The following is a 26,238-nucleotide window of genomic DNA, read 5'->3' on the forward strand; positions in this document are numbered from 1 at the left end:
GAGAATGTGAGAATGTCCACAAAAATGCTTTTATGGATTGTTTTGTTTGCAAGTGTTTATTATCAGACACCCCTCAGGGGTTCATAGGCCAGGTTGCGAATGTCCACCAGCAGCCCTGGGAATTTCCTTCCACAGAGGCTGTGCTTCCTTTCTTTGTTATTCCTCAAAGAACGAGCTGAAGCATTGCTTGAGATCCTTACCTAACACTTCTTCCTGCCTGCAGTGTCTCCGTGCCACATGGAAATCGCTGCCAGTCACCTAGGAGGCAAAGATCTTAGGAGTGGAGGTGTGTGTGTGCTGGGGTAGGGGACATAGGTAATAAAGTATAAACCATTTCACTTGGAAAGCTTTTCACTCAGCGTTCTATTACACACTCGCTGTTGGTCAGACCAGATAAGACTTCTGCTTTCTCCACCATCATGTGTATTCCTGTGGAAAATTCTGAGCACCGCAGGGACTCCTAGAATCCTAGCTGCTTTTCCCCTGTAGCATTTGCTTACTGGCTCAAACAGAACTGGAAAGAATTGAAAGGTCTTTCAATTAACGAAGAGTTAATTATTGTGTGAATCGATGTGGCAGGACTACTGAGCAGCAAGGGAAGGCAGAGTTCCGTCTGCAGGAAATTCCAAAGCATGCGATGCATTCACATGCGCACACGAATGTGCATGCACACACACACACATTCTTAAGTTCTTTGTGATGGAGCAAGGAGCAAGTAATTGAATAAGCTAAGGGTAGGGAAGATGGGAAGACGGTCACGAGCCCTCGTCCAGCCTGAGACTCTTGAGTGAGACATTTCTCTTCAGAGACGTTTTCATGGTGGCTTCACTATCTGCAGATTCCAGGCACCTGTGCAGTGAGTGCTCCCATGCACATACATGTGTACACATAACAAACATATGCACACATAACAAACACATGCATGCACATATGCTACACACACATGCACACAGCCTGTTCTCAGAGGCAGATTTTTGTCTAGTGGCAAGAGCTCCCTTTGCCTGCTCCCCACCAGGCCCCTGCAAGTCTCAGCCTGACCCTGTCTCACCTTGCCGTCCCCAAGGAGACACCAGGGCTGGCGGCTGTCATTTAAGAGTGCTTCAGTGTTTTGCATCTGAAGACAACAGCTCCACAGCGCTGCACCTCGCTTCACCCTCACCCTGTTCTTCTGTCCCCTTTCCTGGCCACAGAGTCCTTGAGAAACTCATAGAGATCCTTGTCTTCTTGCCATCAAGCCTTCTACCCTGCCCCATGTCCCCTCCCTCTGGATGCCTCGTGACACCTTGCTGAGCTTCCCTGTGGCTCTCATTGCACTGTCACAGGCTTTGACACTGCTGACTGTGACCTATGGTCTCATCCCTGTCTCTGGGATACAGCAGATGTGTGGCTTTCCTCCACCTCCCCTGGCCATGATGGCTCAGTTTGCCTTGTGGGTTCCTGTCCCTCTGCTGCCACCTCAATCCCTGATGGCCATGAGGTGAATCACCTCTTCTCCATCGCCTGCGGCTGACACGCGTCCCAGTCTGGAGCCTTCTTTCTTGCTCTTTTGTCAAACTAGCTGCCATCTAGAGCCCATCCTACCTGTCACCACACAGCTTCCTCCTCCTTTGCCCTCTCCACATCATGCAGAGCAGCTCTGTAGTGAGCTGCTGTCCTCAGTCACAGGGACACCTCAAGTCACCTTTCTGTTCCTAGCCCTGGGCACAGAACTTGGCACTGTGGGTTTCAATAAGTGTCTGATAAAGTGTAAGGGATGTGAAACCACTACTTGCCAATGATTTATCTTGTCCTGTTTCCTGATGGATGGGTGGGGTGAGAAAAATATTAATTCTAATATCATTTAAAAAGATTTCACACTACTCTGCTAAGACTGCTAACAAATTTTCACCTTTTCTTCAGTTCAAAAATCACAACTCTGAGCAATTTCCATCTGAAATTTCAACCCTTGCGTAAAACAGAAATGAAAGAGTTTGCACTTTGTGCCGCATTTAATTCGCACTCTGGCAGAATTTTTGAAGGGGACATGGGTGACGGTACATTAACCTGCCTGATATGGGCTGCCACTGAGTCCCGGACCAAGATGAGGCTGAGTCCATTGCTTCATGGTGGATGGGGGTTCAAGGAGTAGATTTTTTCCACATTTGCCCATTTTGCTGTCAAAGCGGAGGGTTGATTTGCTGAGATGTCAGAGAGAACTTGGTGACCATGAAGAATGACCCTCAACATGGAGACAATAGAGCCCACCTAACTTCTTGTCCCCAGTAATACTATAGGCAAGGCCAGGTCTTCAAGGACAGAGGTGCCCCTGACTCTGGGTGGCAGACGGAATCTATACTCACTGCAGGGCTACCAAGGAAAGAACATATGCCACTATTTGTTTTGGAGAATCTAACCTTTTCCAGATCGGTGCTTTGGGTTTTGTATTAATGCCTACAGGTATCTTAGTCCAGGAGAACCGGGATGTGTAATGGACTAGAGATACAAAGCAGGGTTGTCCAGGTGTGATCTGGGACTGGAAGAGATGAATGGATGCAGACTTTCAGGCCCTGACTGTGCACACGAAGGTGTGGCAGGCAGGAAGCGGAGGGTGCTGCAGAGCCCAGGTTTCCAACAGTGCGTCCCAGATGGCACTTCTGACACATGGGGAGTTGCACCTAAGAAACAGTATTTAGAAAATGCTTGGGGACCTGTTGAGAAACGGAGGACACCACTCATGCTCCTCCAGGAGGGCTAAGGCCAGGGCAGTTTTCATGAGTGTGTTCTTCCCACTGAGTTGATGGCCCACATCTGGATCATGCATCTGGAGGAGAACCCTGCACTCCTGCACCATCCTTGGCACCACGGTGTGCTCCTTATGGAGGTCTCTGCAGCTTCACACTGCAGAGCAGAGGCAGTGTGGGGGAAAGACCTAGGGAGGGCCCCTGATATAGATGACCTCATTTCATGAGATCATTGCATCATTAGCTTCATTTTACAGATGCGAAAGATTAGTCAACTTGCCCGGATTCCCACAGCTAATACTGAGGAGATTCAGAATCCAGCTCCAGCAGTGCAGGCCATGGCACAGGCTCTCACCTGTCCTAGCCCCTCTAACAATGTGCCACCTCCTGGATTCATTCATAAAGTCACTGATCAAGCACCACCACTCCACACAGCAGCAAGGAGTAAGAGCTGAGCCCACAGCAGGTGCCAAAAGAGAGCCTGGGGGTGGGGTTAGAGCCAGAGTGACAGAGCAGCTGCAAGTGTCCTCTAAGTCACTTCAGCAAGCTTGACGGGGGTCGAGGAGCTGTGCACAGGCCAGACAGTGCTCAAGAGGCTCCTTGCAGGGATGACCTTGAACGGGGCTATGAAAGATAGCGAATCAGAGGAAGCAAGCAGAAGCAGGCAGCTGCAGGAAGAGGGTGGAGGAAGGAGTGAGAAGGACCGAGTTGGACTGCAGTGTTGACTTCACAAGCAGCACACTCACACCAGATCAGCACACACGGCAGATTGTCACTTGTGCACCTGTTAGTTGTGTCTCAACAGAGCTGGGAGAAGAAAGAAAGGAGCAGGAGATGCAGGGCTAGATGTGGAGGAAAAAGCCTTAATGACAGAGTTGTTGTCTCTAAAGAATTGTGTCTTCTTTTGTGAAGAGGAGTAGCTAGCTCTAGACCAACCGAGCACTCCTCTCCCTGCCTGTACTGCTCGCTCCAGATGTCTCCGGAGTGTCTGACTCAGCTGTCTGCAGCCTGCAGACTGGGCACTGGTGTTTTTCAGAGAATCACCAGGGTAAATGACAATCAAGATTTATCTCCTTGGTTCCTGAATTTCCTGTGGAGGAAAGGCACCTGGAGAGTCTGTGTTCAAATCCTGGTTCCTGGCTCTCCGCCCTGCAGGTCCAGATTCTGGAGGTTGGAGTGAGTTCCCAAGTTCTCTAGAGTGCTAACGACACTCGTGGGGCCACACTGTGTTCTGTGAAGCCAGAACTTAGGGTGTTCCAAGGCCACACTAACCCAGGAAGTGTCGCGCGAAGGAAGTCACTAAATCTCTTCTCTTTCTTCCTCTCTGTGCCTGTCTTACTTTCAAATACATCTATAATTTATGAAAATCCAACTCAAGCATCCTTGAGCCCTGATTCATTTGAGTCTGTGAGGTTCAAAACAGGGTGAGCTGCAGGGATGTCTGGAATTTTAAAAGCTAGTCCTCTGAAATTTCTATTTGCAAAGCAGGAAGTCACTTTTTACCCAGAACAAACACTCAAGTAAAGGGCCTGGAGGGCCCTTGAGGACCTAGGGCTGCTGCTTGTACCTGATTTGTCCACATTCTAGAGCAGGGCAAATGTGAGTCTGTAGGAAAGGGGAGCTCTGTGGCTCTGTGGGGGCTCAGCCAGCAAAAACCAAAATATGTCCTGGGGGTTGTTATTTCCTCCTTGATAGACAAGGCAGGAAGAGCCTGGGAAATCCAAAGCACCTCCAATCAGAGAAGACTCCAAGGGTGGTCAGGAAAAAGAGGTCTCAAATATTACTTTCCATCTTTGCATAACAAAACAAAACAATACAAAACAAAAAATTCCTCCCCAAAGCAATTATCTTCTCTAGTGGCATGGTCACAAACTAAATTTCTCACACCAAGGCTTAGCAGATAAAGCCTCATGTGAAAAATAACAAGGGGCAGAATATATATTCACACAAGCAAGTGGTGAATCAAAATGAGGCTCATAAAGGGCTGAAAAGGGGGGGCAAATCCCAAGAAAAACAGATTCCTTTGCTGCTTGCCAACCCAGCAGCTAAAATCCAGCCAAGAAGGTCTGTCCAAAGCAGATTCCATTTCCATCCCCTTTCATAGGGAGAAAGGAGCTAGGTGTGTGCTTGAGAGATTTTGTGCGACCACGCGATCTTTTACCATTAGTGCACTGGTAAAATTAATTAGTTTGAGCCTCCCATTCCGTATCCTCACAACCTTTACTGAAAGTCACTTTTGAGTTTTGAAACAATGAGTTTAAAGGGAAGTTGTTAAAAATAGCTGAAGTTAACAGTGATTAAATAAAAAGGAAATAAACGAAAAACTACTTTCATTGAGCCCAAGAAAAAATAAACTTTTCCTAAATTGTTCTTTCTCCTTATTTAGTATTTGCAAAGGGTTTTTACTGTAGTTGAAGTCTTCCAGATACACGGACTTGGTTGTGGTTTTTTTTGTTTGTTTGTTTTGTTTTGCTTTTTTGTTTTTTTGGCCTTTGGGCTGTTTCCAAGACTTGGTTGTGTTTTTGTTTACTATGTTTCTCAGCAAGATCCCCAATACTCCAGCCAGAGCCCCACACTGTTGGCTTTCAATCCAGTCTTGCCCCTGCCTTTTCCCACTCCCAGAAGCCCCCAGACACCTCCCTGTGGATCTCAATAGAGCAAGATTTTCACCCCTCAGGTAGATGATGTCAGGTAGATGATGGTGGTTACGGACTAAAGAAGGAAGCAATGCATCTTGGGAGCTTTGGCTGTGAGACAGAAGAATGGAAAGAACAGAGCAATGGGCAAGTTCTGGGGAGCAGAGTGTGTGCCCCAGGAACATGTTACAGAAGGCTAGATCTGTAGAATGGTGTTATTCAGAGCCTGCTTTGCACAAGGAGTCGTGGGGACAGTGTACTGCTGTGGAAGATTGATGGGACACTGGGGAGAAGGTGACAGGCAGACCCCAAAGAGGTGAAAAGTAGAGATAAGGGGGAAGGTGTCAGAGGAATCTAGCAATTTCTGTGGCTGTTGGCGAGGGCAATCCTCCAGGACCTGAGACTGAGGGTGAAGGGACACAGCCCCACACAAATTGCAACCTGGTCACAGGAGAGGGAATCAACACCCCCTCACCCACCCATTTCTTTCCATTCTATGGTCTTCTGCTGGGATCCCCCACTCTACCTCCTCCCTACTGCCTTCCGAGGCCCAGGGGCTGCAGGCTATGGAGCTGTCAGAGATAGACTGAGAATACCCAGATGCTCTCCCGGTTGGAATGCACCTCCTAGAGTTACTTACCACTTGGCTCCAGGTCTGGAGCAGGGTCTGTCGTGTAGATCCGCAGTGAGGACTGGGTCATGGGAGGCAGTACGTGTGACTTGGCAGAGAGGTTCCCTGGGATATGTGATGTAAGCGCACCTATCTTCCCTATTATCATATTGAGTCAGATTCAGCCCTGTGCATGTGTAAGCAGATCTGGAAGAAAAGCACGAGATGATAACTAGCACCAAGATCGCATATGTATATCACAGCACTTGTTTTACAGATTTCTAAGGCATGATGTAGGAGCCAGTGGGTTGTGTTAACAGCAGATGGACCAGGAGCCAGGACCTCAGGCCACGAGCATCTACAGGTCAACACACTGTTATCCAAGGGAGTTTCGACCCATAGCCAGCAGGAGGTCCATGCCCAAGAGCAGCTCAGGACTCTGTCCCGGTCTCCAGTCTGTAGATGTGGACAGCAGTGGTTCCTCCCTCACTGGACTTACAGGAGCCCGCAGCAAGCATGGCCCTCAGGGCTGTCCTTTGTACAGGATGAGGGCTCAGTTGAGGGAAGGAGGAAAGTGCTCCCTGGGGGTCTGCTTTCCAGCTGGCTGGCATGCTCATCATATTTCTGATTAGGGAGAGGGTCAGGAGGTAAAAGGACAGCCCGTCCCAGGGGGCCTGCTTCACCCCTGTACCCTACCAAGGCTTCCTGCTTCCTTCCTTCAAGGGCAGACAGAGCCAGAGCTGGCTTCCTTCTGACCCCCGGTCAGCACCGCACACCACCCTTACATTTTTCTGGGAGGGGTGGAACTGTACTGGCAGAGATCTGTGTGTGTCTTCCTTTCCCTGGGTCAGGAGGTGTTTCCAGATGAGGCAAGTGGGGGACTCAAGGAAGAACAGAAACATAGCTTTCCAGTGAAGGAGGGACTCTCACAGTCTTGCTTTTCTCTCTCCACTTCTATTTGGTATCTGTGAGTCCTTTCTCCACCATCATTTGTCCCTCATAGGACTGCTCCAGGTGGAGTGTATCCCTTAACATGGATGAACTCCTAGAGAGGGATGGGCCATCTCTAAGACCATGAAGAGCTCATGACACCCAAGGGTGAGGAAAGAGAGGGACTCTGGTGCAGGCATGAGGTGGTACACTATCTGTAGAGGGTTTAAAATCAACAATGAAGCCGACTAAGAGTCTACTTTAAAAAACTGTCACCATGTGGTGGCAATTCTAGACAATGTCAATAATAAAATGTCTTTGTTGGGCCAAATTCTGAGCAGTCACTGCTAGCACATGGTGAATTTCCATAATATAAGTCCTGATTCACTCCTTTTTGTCATATGTTGTAGCAAAACATTAATTCAGAAGTAGTTACATAAGAGCTCCTGATACAGAGGGACTCAGCCACGCATGTTGAAGTGCGAGTCCCCACAGATGGAGCCTTGTGAGTTTGTGGGATGTCCTATTCCTACATTTTCAAACGTAGATTAAAAATAAGCAATGCCAGCACAGGGACTGTAAAGACTACAAAATGGGAGTATGGCTTTAATTCTGCAATTTTATGCCATCTCATAGAATATTAGAGTTTAAAATGTAAAACTCAGCACATAGAAACTTCAAGGTATAGTGCTTTTATTTGGCAACCTCGAGTATTAGTTCATACTTAAATATTTTATTGGATTTTAATAACTTTTAAAGTCAAATGTTTTCCATTTTGCTTAATGGTTCTAAACCTAAAGAATTAGTTAAGCAAAACAAAGATTATTATTACTAGTAATGTTTTCCAGTAAAAGAGCAATGGCATGGTGGTTAGAGTGGAGTTTCAACTTGATTAGCTTGCGGATTGGTGGAGCACACTTCTAGGTGTGTCTGGGTGGTCACAGAGGCTGGCCTTGGGTCTATATCTTGTCCCTTGACCTTTCTAATCTAGCACCTTCCCTGCTCGCTTTCTGGCTGCTGTGAACTAAGTAGTTTTACTCTGTCATGTCTTTCTGCCGTAATATTTTTGCCTTGAAGCCAGGCAACTGTGGACTGGAACCATAAGCAAAGTGAAACCTTCTTTTAAGTTGTAGGTATCAGGTATTGCATCCCAGTAACGGAAAAGGAACTGATGCAGAAAATTAATACCAGGAGAGAGGCCTTTGCTGCCAATTATCTGCCAGGGGGCAATATACATGCCATCTATAAACTCTTCCCATAAACCAGTACCACATGGATGATACTAATGTCTGTTTTCAACCGAAGCAGTTGCAGGGCCCCTTTGGACAATGGTTAATGCAGCCTCTGATAGCCAAGTACACTGAAATGAATCTGGGGAACAAATTTCCTAAATATAGCTTCTTGATCAGGAGTCCTGAGGCCTGTCCTGAATTGAAAGATTTATACTTAGGCACCTTAAATCTGGAGCTATTGAGACTTTGAGAAAAGGGTGTGTGTATTTCCAGTTGTATGCAGGTTAAGTGCATTATGTTAAGTGGAATTCGAACTTGCTACTGTCTTTATTTGGAGATTAAGTATAATTTAAGGAGATGTATTTGGATAGCACGTTAAAAAGGGGTGGAAAGTGGCACAGTGGAGCTTCCATTTGGTTAGTTTTGATATCTTCCCTGGGGACTGGTGCAGCACACCTCTAGGTGTGTCTGAGTGAGCTAGGGAGATGTGTCCTTGGGTACTCCATCTGGTCCCTGGCCCTTCTGCTGTGGCTCTTTTCTTGTGCTCTGCCACTTGGCCAACATGATGCAGCTTTGCTCTGCCACACCCTTCCACCATTATGTCATTGCTTTGGAGCCAGCCAAATCATGAGCAAGTCAAAACTCCCCTCCTTTGTGCTGTGGGTGGTGGGTATTGTGTACAGTGATAGGGTTATTAAAGGATCTAGTCTCAGTGTCACATATGCATAGTATTTCCATGGTCCAGAGTTATGTGTGCAAGCTACTGTCTTCCTCCAAGGCACTTGTAGAGAAGTATGAGGGTGCACATGATGTGTGTGTGTGTGTGTGTGTGTGTGTGTGTGTGTGAGAGAGAGAGAGAGAGAGAGAGAGAGAGAGAGAGAGAGAGAGTAAATTCAGGGAATGGGTTTTATCTAAGTCACTGCATGATTCTCAGAGAAGTTAATGACTTTTATCTTGCTCCTGTGAGCACACATAAATAATCCCAGGGCAGAAGCCTGATGTGTAAGGTGACTGGGACACTTGGGACCATTTGAGAACTTTTCTAATTTAGAATAGGATGTGATTCGAGAGCCGAGCTTATTCATAACTCTGCTTATTTTTAGCTAGAGCCCAGTGGTTCAAATGAATCATCCCAGACTAGGACACACAGCACATACTACTGTGTAAATACAAGCTCTAGATCTAAATTGTCTTCGCATAAATGGAAGATAGAACAATTTGAAGAATTTAGGAAGAGACTAAAAATATATGTGGCTTTCCCTCTCTTAATGTTCCAAGTCAGATGAAGGAAGACAGAGGTATCTGGCCCGGAATAATCATGTAACTGTTGATTTGTAGCTGTGCTTGTGGTCCAAGAATGGTTTAGAGGTCCTGAGAGGCAGACTGATCGTGGAAGGCAGGGGTAATATAATTAGGGATGGCCTTTACTTGGAACCTAGAGGCCAAGGAAAGCTACTGGAGCTATGCAGGGCTGGGCGATGCCCATGGAGCAAGGGAGCCACTTATACAACAAGGAACGTCTCAAAGAGCAGTAGCAACACCACAAATGCTTTCCTTTGTGTGTTTCACCCCCTTTGAAAACCTCAATGAGCAGAGGGCAGGATCCAGGGCAATTCACTTTCATATTTGTCAACCAGATGTCCAGGCCAGTAAGGAGATCAGGTCATCTGCTAGGGTTGGCGGAGATGATGCTCAGCAGAAGTGGGCAGCACACATCACTATTTTCCTGCTCAGTGGCCACTCTGTAAAGCAGGTGAGGTCAGAATAGGCTGATTGGGTCTGGCATTCTTGATCTCTAGTTTTCCAGGGTGGTTATTTTCCAGCTAGCTCTTATTTTTGGGGGAAACGCTGTAGAACCATTTCTCCCTCCAGGAAACTGGGGAGGAGCAAATGTGGGTGAGGGTAAGGGCTCCTGAGATGTGAGGTTACCAGGATTGGCAGGACAACAGAGGATCTAAACTTGGATTCCAGTGCTGATGCTGATGGGTGCGGGACCTTGACGAAGGCCCTTCAGTATCCCCCAGCACAAGGTGATGCATAAGTGACCATGCCCCTTTATGTCCTTTGACTCCAACATCCTTCCTGGCATGAGGGACTCTTAGGTTATATTCCTCTGGTAGTTTTGGTGACACAGTTCTTTAGTCACCTTGTCACATTGTCATCTTGCAGAAGAAATTATCTCTGCTGTGAAAGACTGTGTTTTGGGGTCATGGAAATATAGAGGCATCTCAAGCAGCATAGAGGGTAGAGTCTGGGGAGTTCCTCCTATGAGATCAGGGGGTGTAGACCTAGTTCAGATGCTTGCAAATCAGCCTTGCTATTTCCTGCAGGAACGGTACCTACCCCAGAAAGCACCTGCTCCAGGATGTAGGCTGAGATTCAGAGGGCCCAGGAGCTGGTCACCTGAGGCATGGATGGCGGAGAAGTGTGGCTTCCTTCCATGGAGATTCCCTCCCAGGCCTGGGTCCTCACACATCAAGTTCTGCTCTATGACAAGGTGGCTGGGAGAAAAGAGTCCATGACAGAGTGGGTCAGTCACCAACTCTGACACCACATGTAATGCTATGAGGCATGGGGTGGCAGGAGTCATGTCATGGGCATCAGCGAGATCTTCCTCCTGCTTTGAAAGGTAGCATCAACCTTCCCCGGGAAGAGATCTGGAAGGGTCAAGAGGAGGTTGCTGCTGATGCCTGAGTCTCCCTCTTTCAGGAAGACAGGAAGGACAGGAAAGTGCAAAACCAGGCTCCACTTGGAGAGTACTTGAGATTTCTGGCACAGTCTTAGGCTACAGGGTGACATAAAAAGCGGCAGAAAGAAGTTAGCAGTAGTGAAGAGCTGGTATGAAGGACGGCAGTTTCAGACTCTTCCACATTAAACACCGTGAGCATCTGAGAGACGGGAGCACAGAGGGGGCATCCCCACACCATTTACGGGTGCCCAGCATGGTGACTCTGTGGGAAACACAACCCGCAATAGGCTGTAGCTGGGACTGGTTGGCCAATCCCCTCTGCAGAGAGAGGCCCTGCCAAAACACACACAGGGCAGATGAGAATAAGACCATTGTGTACTCTAAAGCTGCCCGATTATTTGTTGGTTCCTTCCTTGCATAAGGAAAGGCCCATACTGGAGAAAAAATTTTCCTGGCCTTGTTATAGAAATTCTACAAAGAATCTGACCCTGGGCCATGTTGGGTCAAAGGGTTACCAGCATCTAGTGGTGCATTAGAAAGCAAAGCCAGGCTCGCCCTGCCAGCATGCGGGTGTGGAGGGTTGTCTGCGTTGACTCATGGCATACTTTTCTGTGTATAATGCTCCAGGGCTGTGACAGGACTCCTGTGACCATGCCCATGTGTTTCTCTTAGAACGCTCTCTCCATGAATCACACAGAGCCTCCGCTCCCCTGGGGGCGGAGGGCAGAACAGCCTTGGCTGGAGAAGTGATGCATGACCTGGGACACCGGGGTAGGAGGAATTCCTCTGAATATTACAACGTCCTTGGCTTCATCTTGGAATTCTTCCCAGTAGACACTTACTCCCCAGGTGATCTCCTCTAATTTTGGTCTAAATTCTTGTGCCAGGAACTTTCAAATGCAAAACTTTACTATACACATGTTACATGAACTCCATTATGTGCATGTGTTATCTCCACCCAAGGAATGTAATTATTATGCTCTGGTAATGTGCACTAATAAAATAACTAAATAATTAAGAGGAGGGACCACCAAATAGGGCAGCTTAATTTTGTTTTTGTTCATTGATCTCCTATTCCTTGCCACTCTGTGCTAGGAGCATGCATGAAATCAGTCATACCAGCGCCTGCTCTCCAGACATTTCCAACAAAGAATTACACTGGTCATTTAGGTGCAGATGACTGCAGAAGGACTCACCTTTAGCAGGAGGGGACCCAGGAGGCACACAGCCCAGGGGGACAGAGTTACTCACCATGTTAGTTATCACATGTAATCTAGGTGTTTGAAGAATGGCTGGACTTGGGTGTATTATATGTAACTCCCATGCCGCTGTGTAGAAGGGATTTGAACATAACAACTGCAAGGGAAGTAAAACTAGAGATTCTCTGGAGAAGAAGGGAAGGACAGGCAGACCTGTGAGCAGTACATTTTATTATGTGCAGAGCTTGGTTCCTACATACAGTGGAGCAGGGAATGGGGGGCCTTTGTGCCTGAAGACAGGAAGACACTGAGACCCTGTGTTGTCGAGTCCCTGGAGAAGGAGCTACTCTGGCTACATAGGCAGTAACTCCAGCCTTTGAGGACTGGAGAGAAGGACATTAGGGACAGTCGGTCCCAGCAGTGGCTGTGGCTGGTCATAGTCTCCCCACCAGTGATTGCTTCTGGGCTGCGGCCCAGACCATATGGTGGTTGCTTGCCTTTGTTTTCATTGTAAAGTGTGCACCCCAAGCACACGGTGTTCCTAGTAACAAACCGGGGCTGTGGGCAAAAGGAATGCTCCTTGGGGATGCAGAGGGACTGCCACTGCGGCAACACCCATTCCGTGTTGCAGACCAACTGCACTCCACCTAGCGGGGTGCAGAGAAAGAAGCACTGGTCCAGGTACTTGAAGTGACAGAGGCCCTTCCCGCAGGAAAAGTAAATCAGTGTAAGCTAGGAACATGCCTGAGGGTCCTAACTTAACAGCAGAAGCGTAGATTTTGGAAATTTATGTTCTTTCCACTCAAATAGTCTACTATTAGCTTTTGAGTATCTTAGGATTTTCTCTCCATGAGTTCAACCAATCCTGGATTGCAAATATTTTGGGGGAAATATTTATATCTGTACTAAACCTATCCAGTCTTTCTTCTTTCCCTAGACAGTACAGTACCACAGTGATTTGCATAACATTTGCCTCATAATTATCATAAATAATCTAGGTGAAGCATGGCCTGGATGTGGGTGAATTACATAAAGTGGCAACGCCACTTTATGTAAGGGATTTGATTGTTCGGCGATGTGCTGGGTCTCCTGATGCCAATCCCTGAGGGGTGACTGCTCTTTGCTGTGTCCCTTTGTGCAGTAGGTGCTAAGCCCCAGGGCCATGAAGAGCAAGAAGGGAAGATAGAGGAGAAAGTGAGACAGCAGGGGGCAGGGAGGTGCGGGGAGGAGGGGAAGCCAGGGGTGGTAGGTCCCATGGCTTCACACAGCAGCTCTCCAATCATGTTCTCTTCCTCCTCAGCTGCAGGAAAGAGCATGAACCTTGCCTGGCTGTCGTCTCATGTTTCCTCTAGGAAAGCTGAGTCTCAGTGACGTGCAAGGTGGCACTGCCACAGAACCCTTGCAGTCTGACTTAGGTTCCTTGCTCTGACACTATGAGAGTTTCTCTAAGTGCCGTCTTGGGGCTGCCTGCATCAGACTCTCTGGGACCCTCATTTCCCATGCAGTTTCCAGGACTCTGGACCAGGCTCATTGATCAGTCTGGTGTGGGCAGAGTTCTGGGAACTCACAGCAGTGAGCAGGAGCATTGAGAGGGTGATCTATACCTTCTACCTGGCTCTGTCCTTGGCCAGATTGCTATTTCTCCTTGGCCTTCAGTTTCCTGTCTTATAAAATGAACAGGGTGGGGCCACTTCTAGTTCAAATATTTTGAGTGTAATTCATCTTTAAACCCAGAAACTCACTGTGGCTTGCCAACGCCTCCTCTCCGTATGTCTGCTTATCTTTAAATATCGGTGTTGTGGAGATGACTGGATGGATAGCTCAATTCACAAAAATTCAGTTTTCCTGGAAACCTAGAGGAATTAGAACAGAGAGGTGGCGATGTACAGGGAAGTCGAGGATCAGTCTCATCCTCTGCAGCTTTTATTCACCAACTTCCTGGCACTGCAAAGACAAGGCGCTCATGCCTTGGTAACTCACTTTTCTTTTGCAATCCAAGCTGGTAATCGTCTCTCCAAGGTTTGAACTCTGCTTCCTACACTTCTTGGCTCCAACCCATTTTTAGTTTGTGCTGGTTTCGCTTTTCTGCTGTTTTTCTTTGGAGAACAGAAAGTCGAGACAAGCGGCATCGGCCAAACGGGTCTGTGCACTTGGCGGAGAATTTTCCAGATAAGAGGACCTGAAGGACTTCCCGTGGGCGGGAGGGAAGTTGCACACTCCACCGGGAATCGCACCGGGAAATCACTTCTTGCTTTTAGAACAGCAGCGAGGCTCTGGGGACGGCGCTGGGAGACTCCGAGGAGTGGAACTGGGCCCGGTGAGGCCACGCAGCCGGGTTGCTTCTGCCTAAGAGCTGGCCCTGTGCCCTGCTCGGTTCTCCCTGCTCCGGGTGTGAGATCCCCAGGAGCTGCTGGGCAAATGGCCCGGTAGGAGAACGAAGCCACCAGGTGTCAGAGCAGAATCCGGCCTGGGACAGCGGCGGAGCTGGACAGGTAAGGAGCGTCTCTGCTCCTGTGGTCTGCCCTCATTGAGGCCACACCTCTGGGCACCTGTGTCCTTGGGTGACCCTCTTAGGGCCCCTTCCTCTCCGCCTGCTCTTCCTGTGTCTGGCCGTGCTGTGTGTGCTGGGAACTCTGTGTGCCATGCCTTGCCACGAGTGAGCTCAGCTGGGCCGGGGGGAAGACAAGATGTAGACAGAGATCAGACAACCCGAGTGATCCTTCAGGATTTCCTTTGCAGGAGAGATTTGTTGACTTTTTATAGATTAATTCTCCCACCTCTGAGCGGAAAACACTTTGGGGATGAGAGCCCTGTGAACTCTTCAGGGAAGTGGCTGTAGCTGGTCCCATGAAAAGAGCCAGGGGGCCGTGGGTGGCATGTGGCCTGCAGGGAAGCCTGGCAGTGGAGTGTCAGGGCTTAGGAGCCAGGTAGGCTCCGTTTGAATGTTCTAGAAAGGAGAAGATACTGTGGGCAGATAGTGTGGGGAAACCATGTCTTCCCAGGCTTTGTGGAAAACCAGCCAAGTCCTATCACTGTACCTCTTTCTCTCTTTCTAAGCACAATGCAGTGGGATTTTTAGTTTTGAACTATAGCAGTAATACATGAATATATTGTTACTATATCAGGCTATATCCTAACCATTTTCGTGCTCTACAGTCCCAAATATACTCATTCCTTTCCCAAAGATGATCCTGTCAGTTTCTTGCAGTTCTAGTTCAAGGGCCAAGTTGTTTTTTTTGGGGGGAGGGGTTGGTCTTTTTGAGACAGATTATCGCTATGCAGTTCTGGCCTTGAACTCACTCTGTAGGTCAGGCCGATCTCGAACTCACAACATTCTCCCTGACACAGCCTCCGTAGTGCTGGGATTACAGGCAGGCATGTGCCACCACGCCCGACTTTCACGGGCTAAGTTTCTGCCCTCATTGTCAAAACAAGCTGAGCTCAGGCCAAAGCATAACTCCTGTGACGTCACCCTAAGGACGCCGACCTCAGGAGGAAGGATAGAATGATAACCCTAGGGAGGTCTGAAAGAAGTTTACCTACTGTTATTATTTCCATGTTGGTTTTGGTCTTGGCTAATAATAATGATACTAACAATATCTCAAGGGTGAAACTGGGCTTTTCATTGGAAGGTCACTGAAGGTAGCTTTCCGTTCTGAAAGGAGAAGACAATAAAAATACAGAAAAAAAAACTGAGCAATTGATCTATCAGCTGGTGAAGTGGTTGCCCCGGGAAGACAGGATGAAGGTGAGAGAGGGCCCCTTTTTTGTTTGTTTTCCATCTCTTTGAGACTCCTGTAGAAAGGGGCCCATCTCCAGCACCACTTACTGGTGAGAGGCAAGTGCGTGGAGAAACTCCTATAAACATGTTGATAGGGGGCACGGAGGCAGGCTTTGGGAAGAAGGTACAAAGCAGTGACTAGAGACACCTACTACTGCTGCCACATGTCTTCTCCCTTCTCCAAGCTTCCTCCTCTCCACACTACCCAGCTCCTTGGTCCTTCTGGTGCGTGAGATTTGGGGCAAGCATCTTGCTACTCTTTGCCTGCCTTTCTCTTTCCTCCAGGTCCACGGCTAAGTGGCCGAGTGGATTAATCATTTTCCCTACACCCCTGTGGGCAGCCCATGATAGATACCACCACCAAGACCCTGGGCCTGGTGCTTGCTTCCCTTCCTGAGCAGTGATGACACGCTCAGCAGTGATGACACGTGTGACTGAGCAATGTCACTCGCTGTTCTATGTGGTCCTGGGGAATTTCAGAGCAGTCAGAAGCAACACCCAGGATACCATATGCTCCGGTGGCTAAGGTTGCTCTGCTTCCTGCAAAGCAACTTCAGTCCCATGTGTTGATAACTTTCTAGTTCTGGAAAGGCCGCTGTGCAGCATCCCCTTCCCAAGGTATGGGACACACAAGCGAGAGAGACAGCCGTGGCTTTCTTTGCCCACTTTCACATTAAATCTTTTTGGGCACTGAGATGTGAAATTCAGATCACTGCTTTTTCAGTCATATTCTTGGTCTGAAAAGTGAGGAGGGAAGCAATGCAGACTAGAGAACTGATATGACTGGTGGATTGCCAGCTCTGCAGGGTAGTGGATCCCTCAGGGGTCTTGCAGGTGCATCAAACTCTTGCCTGGTGCGGGTGTTTGCAGACTCAGACAGCTGGGCGTGCCTACTGACCCCAGAGAACCCAAAGCAACTTCTGGCAGCTTTGCCAGAATAAAGCTGAATCATCTCTGAGGAAAAGGCAGGGTAGTGATCCCATAACCAGGGAGTCTTGCTTCAGGAGACGCAGAGGCCAGATTGAGAAGGGATGCTTGCTCATGATTGGGAGTTGGGGCTGGAGGTGCCAGGGCTGCAGCATCTCTGCTACAATCCCAGCTGCTCTGGTTGTCTGAGGAACGGACGTTGGCCCTGTGGGGATGGAGAGGGCATTCTCAGCTTCTGCACGAAGGAACTGTCTTTCCCGGGTGGACTGGACAGCACACTCTTCACTGGGGCTATGTTAGCTTCCTCCACTGTAGACCTTACAGAATCTGATAAAATATCTTACGTAAACAGGATAGGATGCCATGGGGCTCATATATCTTACTCGGCCTGTGTTGACATCCAATCCCAAGGCTAAGGCCAGGAAGGACAGCTCACTGCCCTTTACAGGATCTGCCACTTTCTGAATGGACAATAAATCAAGCTTCTTTCTCCTCACAAAATATGCCCCTAATGCCATTTCCAAAAGCAGCAGAAAAATTTTCTAAAAGTTTGTCTCGCTAGGAGAATACAACATGAAGCTAGGAGAATACAACACGAACTTCTCTGTGTTAGCCTCAGTTTCCCCACAACGTACAAGTTTCGACACAGAGCAGGTGCCCTAAGGTGGCTCCTAAGTCAAACACAAGCATTAGGTGAGGGGCACCTTGAATTGTGAGCTGGCATGTCCATTCTCATCGTCTGACTCTGGTCATGATGGTTAAGAGAACTGGAATTTACCTACTTGCTAAAAGATGATGGTAAATGTGAAACCTTTGAAACCACAGCCTATGGATGGGGTTCCCGGTGTCTGAGAGGCTTGCTCATATTAAACCTCAGGGGTAATCCCTGAGTTACCTAAGACTTTAATAGGAGGCAAAGTGCAAGCAGTGAGAATAGATGCTACATATCGAGGACCCGCTCTGTGCCCGACACCATGCTTGGTGCTTTATAAGGTGGTTAATGCGCTTGTTATTCCAATCATCCTATACCTTAGGCGCAACTATGGCAACAGCTAATTCACAAAGATGAAGTTAGTGACCAAGGCAAGAGGCTAGCGAGTCCTGGCATCAGAAGGATCCGCATGTGTAGTTACTGAACTGGGCTACAAATCCCACAGCCAGGCAGCAGGGCCTGAGATGAGAGGCTGAGAAGTACAGTGTATTTCAGAGAAAGGTGGGGTGCAGGAGTAGTCAGGGTGCTGTGAGGGTCAGGCGTGTAGATTCTGGTAGCCACTTGGTGTGTGACCTCGGGGGTGGTGAAGTGCCCAGCCTTGGAGTCCTCACCTGTAAAATGGAGAAAATGATGGGTTTTCTTAACGTAGGATTATGAGTCTCAGCGAGTGCTTAGCTTAGTGGAAAGCGCTTGGTGAATCACAGCAGCCATTGTTATTAAATGAATGAACAGGCCAGAAATGCTGAAGGGGCCCGGAAGGGAGGCATAGAGCATTCCAGTCCCCAGGAGTCTGAGAGGAAGCTGAGAGGTGACCATCAGTGTAACGAATACTTACAGTTAATATTTGTGACAGATTTTGCAAAAGAAGACACAATCAAAAGTCTATGAATGGGTCAGCTGTTCATATTCAGTGCCACCAGAGAAATAGGTGGCAGAGCTGGCTCTTCCTTGGATGGTGGCATTGAGGTAGCTAGGGAATTGGCCTGGGCATCTCAGGGATGGCAGAGTTTAAAGTGTGTCAATCAGACATGGTGGTCACATAGGAGAACAGTGTCCCAGGCAGGCCCAAGAGCAGCTTTGTGTGGGCATTGGTGAGGAAGGAAAACAGGGGGCCAAGTTCAGGATGATGGTGCCTGGCCAGGTATGGGGTTCATGGCTGCACCGTGTGGTGACCAGGAAGGAGACAAAGGCTCAGGGGTGTCAGTTGGAGATCGTGTCCAGGAACAGGACAGCGTGGGAGTCTAGGGGTCAGAGGGCAGAGAAGGGCTGGAGACAGCACTGGGAAGAAGACATACTTGGTCCTAGACCCTGGGGAAATAGCACAGTTGGAAATGTGCACCTGATATTTAGCAAGGATTGGGTAGAAATAAAGTTTTATGAATATCATACAAGTTGATAGCAAAAACTATAGATGGGAACATGCTCCCTAAAAGAGAGGGGTCAGAGAGAGAAGCCAAGGACCCAAGGACCAGGGAGACATATTTGGCAGGGGTCATGGTGTATAAGAGAAGCAGATGGAGGTGCAGAGAAACAGGAACTGAGGGAAGAGAGGGGCAGGAGAGGAGAAGGCTGAACCCAGAGAGAAAAGGGGTGACCTGGGAGAGGGGTGATGGGGCACAGCCACGAATAGCTATGCCAGACTTTGAGGACAAAGAATGGTGAGGGATATAAAAGGAGGGGATGTGAGTCGAAGATGTCACTTCCCAGGGTACAGATGCTGGAATATTTTACACAGGACACTCTTCTGATGGGGTAGTGACTGTTCCATAGTATTACAAAGCTCCTCCCACTCTCAGGCCCCAACTTTCTGTCCAGGCCTGCAGCCAAGCCCAGGAATGCCCTCCTCTATCTGTCCCTCCACCACTGGAATGCAGGCCAGATTCTTTGCCCTGGCTGCAGGGAAACCCTCTGCATGATAAATCAGACCCTGGGATAGATGGAGATAAGGGCGGAGCCAGGAACTCGGTGTTTCCGTGAAGATGCTGATCTCTGGCTTAAAAGTTCAAATCCCCAGTGATTTACACCAGCGACAGAAGGAGGAAAGGTTATCAGCACAGCTCACATGGCAGTGTGTTTTGGAAAACTCAGTTCCATTGTGTACAAACAAATGCTGTGCGGTAATCTGATAGGACTCGGCCCTGGACACAATGTGGCCACGGATCCTTGTTCAAGGCAAAGGAAAATTAAATAGAAAACAGAAACCTTTGGTACAGTTCTTTAGTTGGTATTGTGTTTGTGTTAAATAAATATTTAGTTCACGTTTCATCATGTACTGGGGTGACTCATGTATTAAATAAGGTCAGCAGAGATCAATCTTAGCACTTACATATAGTGAAGACCTGTTGCAGGCAGGCTCTGCAATTCGCACATGAATTCACTGCCATAGCTTATAGCTAGATGTCTCCCAAAGCCTCCTGTGCTATTGGCTGGCACTTTGGGGGGTGACTTGATCATGAGTGTGTGGTACTGGATCATGGATGCGGGGTACTGAACCTTGGGTGCATGACACTGGGTCAGTCCATTGATGTTTCTAGAGCTGGATGTAATGGCAGGAGGTAAAGCCTGGTGAGAAGAGGCGGTCACTGTGGGTGTGGCCTGGGAGTGTGTGTGTGTATATATATATCCTTCCTCCTCCCGTGGCCTTAATTTACTTCCTACTGCTCTTCCATGAGCATCTTCTCTTCCACCATGCCCCTCTGCTGTGCCACCTTGCCCTGGACCAACTGACTGTGGACTGAAACCTCTACAAACTGTGAGCTAAAATAATGTTTTCCTTCTCTAATTTCTGGCTGTCAGATATTTTGTTCCAAAAACAAGACAGTAGCTAAGGCAGTCACTGTATGCACTTCTGTGACTCAGTGGAAGGTTATGAGTGGAGTCCTAGTTTCCCCGAAGCCCTAGGGTTGCAGACATGGCAGGGTAATCGTGTCCTGAAATGTGGCACCATGATGCAGGTCTGCCATTCTGAGGAGCCCGACTCGGGTCTATGAGCACAACTCTGTGTGATCTGCCACTTGCTGTCATTTTGATAGTGTACCTTTTGTCGGGGGTTGGGGTGTGAGGAACCAGGCCCAAAGCTGGTACAAAATGTGTCCTGTTGGCCAGACACAGACCAAGGCTCAGTGGGAGGCGTGGTTTCCCTTGGTAGTGTTCTAGTTCATCAGAGACCACTGTGGATATTGCATCATCTGTGTGTGTGATGAGTGTGCCAAGCCACTCACTTGTGGAAGGACCATCACTCTGACATTATGCAGCCTTCCTTCCTTCCTTCCTTCTTTCCTTTTCCAGTACTGGGGATTGAACTCAGAACCGTTGCAGTGAACTATACTCGCAGCCCTTCCCTATTTTTCATTTTGAGACAGGGTCCCATTAAGTCACTAAGTTGGCCAGGCTGTGTTGGAACTTGTGATCCTTCTACCACAGGCTCCCAGAGCGCTGGAATTCCAGGCATGTACCACCATGCCTGGCTGATGTCTTTCTTCAGTTTTGTGTGCTCTCTTGTCCAAGCCCTCATCTCCCGCATGCTCTGTGGCCCCTCCCTGGTGATGTCCACCCCTCCCCCCAACCAGATGCCCACATCAATGAGTTCTCTCTGCACCGTGGGACACAGCCAACCCCACCCTCCTTCCGGATACTGCAGCCTCCCAGCTGCCTGACTTCTCTGGCCATCTTGACCTCTCTGGTCCCAGCCCAGACCTCTTGTCTCATCGTCTTCCTTGTCTGGATCTGTTACTGTCAGAATCCTATGGGACTTGGTTGTTGTGGTCTCTCTTCATTGTACTCAAGGTGGGGCTGCAATTCCCAGGCCCGTGTACCCCAGCTTTGCCCACCTCACCCCACTCCCCTCTCTGTTGCCATCCAGCCTCTTCCTCCTCTGCCTGCTGCAGCTGCCCATGTCTGCCAGGCTTTCTCTCCACCTCTGGGCCGTTGCACTCAGAACCCTCTTTGCCTTGCTTCCAGCCTCGTTTTTCAGTTTTAGTTTACACCTCACATTCCAGGCTCTGCTCAATTAGATACCTCCCCAGCATGATTCTGCAAGCCCCTAAGGCCAGCAAGGTCCCTCTAATGTGGGCTTTTCATTTAATTTTTATTTTGATTGTAATGCTGGGGCTCAGACCCAGGGTTATGCACACACCAGGCAAGTGCTCCACCTCTGAGCTGCACCCCACCCCTGGGAAGCTTAGTTCAGTGCAGTGATTGAAAGATTGGGCTCTGGAATTAAACTCCCAGGTTCAAATGCTGGCTCAAGCAAGCAGCTTGGTTTCTTCTCTGTCATACTGCTAATAAGGTCTTGTGCTAGAGCCCCTTGACTGTGACTGATGGGGTTAAATGGTCTCACATCATGCTCACTACTTCAGCAGCTGATGCAAACACATTTGATACTCAAGAAATACTCCTATAATGGTTTTTCCTCCTTGGTAGCAATTTCCAGCCAGAATTAAACAGTGGGTGACAGATTCTTTAATGATATAGACCTCTCCAGGGGACCCTGAGCTCCGTGGAAGAAGAGCCAGGTCCTGGTTGCTGTCATCTCAACCCGCTCAGCACATCAGGAAGCACCTGGTACTAGCCAAGATCCGGGAATGTTTGCACAGTGAATGGATGTAAAACCGGATAAGGACAGTGGTGGGGGGGTGAAGATACTCACTTGGCAGCCTGTTCACAGCACAAAATCCAATACTGCGGGAGGCCTGGGGTGAGGGGTATTGGGGTTTAGGGGAAACGGGGACCATTTATGGCTGGAAAGATCAGGAGTGTGTGTTTTTGAAACCTTCAAGGATAGGAGTGTTTGACCACGTAGCAATCATGTTGAGCTGTTGGGACAGAGGGAGGAGATTAAGGAGCCAAATAAAAGTCAAGCTTCTTTGTTTTGTTTTGTTTTGTTTTTTAACTTTTGGGGGGAAACTGGGAAATCTCTGGCACTATTTTAGGTTCTGAAAAAGCTGCCAACTTCCATAGTGAGAATATGAGGGGTGCTTGTTAAAGACACGTACTTCTGAAGTGAAACCCAGGTCACTCAGGCTGTGGGCACCAGCGACAGTGACTGCAGTTATCCCGGGAACAGCAAGGGGCTGAGGAAGGCGTGACTGCAGGAAGAAGCCTCAGGAAGGCTGGTCCTGCAGGGGGGCTGAGACAGACAGGACAAGGGTGCCTGGGGTGGAGCAGGTGGGCCTCGGCCATGCAATGTGCCCCTGTTGGGCGCAGTCAGCTCAGAAGTGAGCCTAAGGAGCCTGCATGAGGTCACCTCTGGGCCAATGTGACTGAAGACAGTCACTTCACGAGGTAATGGGATCCCAGAGGCCCATTGTTGTACCCAATTTTGAAGTCCTTGGAATCTGTCTCATCTCCAGCCTGGCAGATAAGAAAACTAAGGCCCAGAGAGGTGACGTGACTTTCTCCACACCACACGGCCAGTTAGTGACAAAGAGGTCAGAACTCAAGCTTCCCATGGTCCAGGCTGATGTCCACAGGCAGGGAAATTTCCACTTCTTATAGATGTCCAGCTAAGAAGATGGCCTTGTTCATAGGTAGCTTTTCTGGGAAGGAGCAGATAGTGTGGTTTATAATTTTCCGTTGGTGGTAACTAAGGGTCATCTACAGGATAAATGACATGGTTCCCCCAGACAGTGCCACAGCAGCCTCTGATCATCACCACTACTGGCAAACCCCAGCCTGTAGTGTGTAGCTTGCCTGACCGAAGGGTGGTACAATTGGATGGGGGTCTCAGGAATCATTCTTGGATGCTTGAGTTTGACTAGCGCAGCACTCCCGCCCTTGAGACACGCAGTGTACATGTTCCCATCTGAACAGCAGAGTGAGGATGGATGCAAATGTTGAAGAACAAAGGCAAGGAGGAAGTGCCATGTGGGGTGGGTGGGTCGGTCTTCTGCAGAAGGGAGCCCAATAAGATAGGGTTAGGGAAAAGCCAGGTGCTGAGGGGTTCAAGGAGTGCGTCCTGTGGTCATCTTCATCACTGGTGACCTAGTTAAACAGATCAGGTCCACAGTGACCAGTTCTAGAACATGGCCACCTATGAAGTACCCACATCCCTGGTCCCCTGGTACAGGGCCACCAAGAACCCCAGTGACGCATTCCTGGCCTGTGAGGTCAACAGCTCTTTCTCCTCTTTGCCCGCTGTTCAGCTTCAGACAGGAAAGTCATGTCAGTGCAGGCCAGGAAGCCACTCAGCACTGCAGGCCGGGCTCAGGTTGGGTCACACTTCCCAGCCCCTTGTGAGGCACAGCCAGCGCCTATGGGCTGAGGAGTGCAGCAGCGTTCGAAGTTTTGATCAAAAAGGAGGAAGAGACCTGGAATGATGGCAGCTCACATCCCTGTTCCCATGACTCTGCCCAACTCAGGGTCTCAGTCTTGGGGATGAACAGGAGCTTTAAGGGGTTACCATTAAGTGTGGCTCCTCCACGTAGAACCAGGGCACAAGGGTGGCTTTTCTCATAGGCAGGGTGAGGCCACTGGCTGCCTCCAGGTGAAAACCCAGAGCTCCAGTTTCACAGAGATCACCGATGTCACAGCAACCTCCAAGCCAAAGTGACCTCCAGCGACATCATCAGCCCACTGGCTAACTCATGCCACCCTAGTTCTCAGTTAATGTGGCTGTCACTACTGCTCAGAGTGGTGGCTTTGTTGTTCTTGTCCAGGGAGAGAATCTGTCCTTCCCTATGTGCTGGGCACCACCAGTCTCTCTTGTGCATGGGGACACTACTGTCCCCAGGGTCTGTTTTTTGAGGGCTCCATGTATTTAGACTTGTGGGGGTTTTTTTTTGGTTTGTTTTTTCTTTTTCTTTTTCTTTCTTTTTTTTTTTTTTTTGAGCAAATGGATCAGCAGAAAGAATATCAAGAACTGTCTCCAGAGAGGCAAAGGCCAGAGGGAACAGGACATTATTGGCTGATGGCCTATGCAGAAGGATCAAGCACGACCATTTGGAGGCTTTGCAGTTTTTACTAATTCTGCACCTCCATAAAGGGCTTCATTGCCAACCTGGGGAAATCAGAAGAAGACAGAGCTGCCCTGGTCCGTCTGGGACCTGTGCCTTTCCCTGAGTATAGCACTAAGGGACATCACTGGCTACGTGGTTACCAGATCTCACCCCTGATTTATGGTTTCTATGTGACTCTATCTGAGTTGGTTACACTGAGAAGGTTACCTTATCCCCTAACACTGGATTCACCCCAGGGACACTCTGCCTCCTGGTGAGCTCAGCCTGTGCCCTGCCACCTAGGCTGCTCTCTTTCATCAAGTGGAGAAATTCCCAGGTAGCAAATCAAGTCATGATTGCTGACTTCCCCGTGGCAGGTGCATTTGTTCCTCAATGTTGATTCCCAGAATCAACATTGCAAAGCATTTCCCCCACCTCTGAGTTGCAGAATTTTTAAATGCATTTGATCCCAGGCTTGCAAATTAGGTCTGTCACCCAAGGCTCCACAGGGAAGAGGAAAAGGTGGCCACAGGCATCCAGTGACTGAAATTCGGCTCTCCCATACATAGGTGCTGGCTGTCACTCAGGCCCGGTCCCTGGCGCTCCCTACTGGCCTCCCTGAGCTGCATCTCCTGTGTCCTCATCAACTGTTGTCTGTCAAGTACTCACAGGCACAGGAAGACAGGAAGGAAGTCACCCTTCAGATAGCAGATTGTCCTGGTCCCCGGGTACAGAAAGCTGGGATCACTCAGGTGACGCTCTGTTCTTTAAACCCAACAAGGATTGATCTGACAACCCAAAAGCCTGTTTTTCATTGCCAACGTCATAAAGAGATAGCTTTGTTTGTTTGTTTATTTATTTATTTTGTCATTTTGAGACACTATACATTTCAGGCTGGCCTTGAGTTCACTTCGTAACTCAGGCTGGTCTCAAACTCACAAGGATCCTCCTGCTTTAGCCTCCCAAGTGCTGGGATTGTAGGCATGTGTCACCACATCCAGCTTGAAGAGATCATTTTAAAGATTAATATGTCAGATGAGCAATGTTGTGAAGGTAGTATGTTACTATACTATGAATTAATGCTGCAAAATACAACTTACATGTTTGTAACCAAGTCCAGATTTAATGCTCATGGCTGATATGCCTATAGATCATGAGGCCAACTTCACGGCTGCTATCAGAATTAAAAGGGAAAATAGGATCACATACAATGTGATAGAATTGGAAATCTCACAGTGGGTAGCGAGCGGTGTGTCCTGAGTCCTTTGATACGTGTGTTCTGGATCTGGATCACCCATGACGGTTGTTCCCTCCTGGGCAGTCATTCCCTTCCTCACTGCCCCTCTCATTCCTTCTTGTCCTTCTCGGTGGATGCAAGAAACATTCCCTGCCACTTGTCATCTTGGTTCTTTTGCAGCCCCCTACCCATCTTGCTGTGCCCCAGGACCCAAGTGTCCAGGGCAGGGACAGAAATGGCTCCCCAATCCCTTCCTTTTCCTCTCCCCTCCCAATGGCAAGGGTCCTTGTGGGCTGTGACCTCTGAGACAGGGCTCACTGTCCCTTTCTTTGCTAAATAAATAAATTATTGTGAGTCATCTGGTTCCCATTTCAGACCAACAACTCTGTCGGGAAGAATGCAGTCCCCAGGGAAGTCCCCGCTGTGGCTGGTGCTCCTGGTCATGTGTTTCTCCAGGGCGCTGAGCTTGGACCTGGAGTTCATGACGCGTCCTTTGGTGAGTAAATCCTTTGTCACAATCTCCGATTTCCTGGGAATGTCACAGGCAGAAAATATTTCTTTACAAAACCGGGACACAAGGGCCTTTGCACAAAGTGAGACAGGAGGGTGACTGTGGACCGTGATGGTGCC

The 26,238-nt window shown here is 48.7% G+C and overlaps 1 protein-coding gene and 1 long non-coding RNA gene across 6 annotated transcripts in view; one reads left to right on the forward strand and one right to left on the reverse strand.

Annotated features, from left to right (window-relative positions):
• The window catches only part of Adgrf5 (adhesion G protein-coupled receptor F5), a 67,584-nt gene that overhangs the window by 6,658 nt on the left and 34,688 nt on the right, over positions 1-26,238 (forward strand). The window contains exons 1-3 of one of the 5 annotated variants that reach the window (XM_013156771.3): positions 14,292-14,508; positions 24,941-25,123; positions 25,984-26,104. In XM_013156771.3, coding sequence (XP_013012225.1) covers positions 26,006-26,104 — 99 coding nt within the window. In that variant the 5' untranslated portion in view covers positions 14,292-14,508; positions 24,941-25,123; positions 25,984-26,005. Of the gene's footprint in view, positions 1-14,290; positions 14,509-24,940; positions 25,124-25,983; positions 26,105-26,238 lie in introns of those variants that run through there. The other 4 variants (XM_013156772.3, XM_063238772.1, XM_005005348.4 and 1 more) reach the window with 4 other exon arrangements.
• LOC106028523 (uncharacterized) lies at positions 1,962-14,147 on the reverse strand. Its single transcript, XR_001202137.3, has 5 exons — positions 13,997-14,147; positions 13,759-13,869; positions 10,472-10,629; positions 5,997-6,173; positions 1,962-2,654 (listed from the first exon to the last, which is right to left on the reverse strand). It is a non-coding gene; the product is annotated as an uncharacterized LOC106028523 (long non-coding RNA).

Source organism: Cavia porcellus, unplaced genomic scaffold (assembly GCF_034190915.1).
Source record: "Cavia porcellus strain 051 isolate PalLab524CR breed Dunkin Hartley unplaced genomic scaffold, mCavPor4.1 scaffold_28, whole genome shotgun sequence".
In the NCBI taxonomy this organism is placed as follows: Eukaryota; Metazoa; Chordata; class Mammalia; order Rodentia; family Caviidae; genus Cavia; species Cavia porcellus.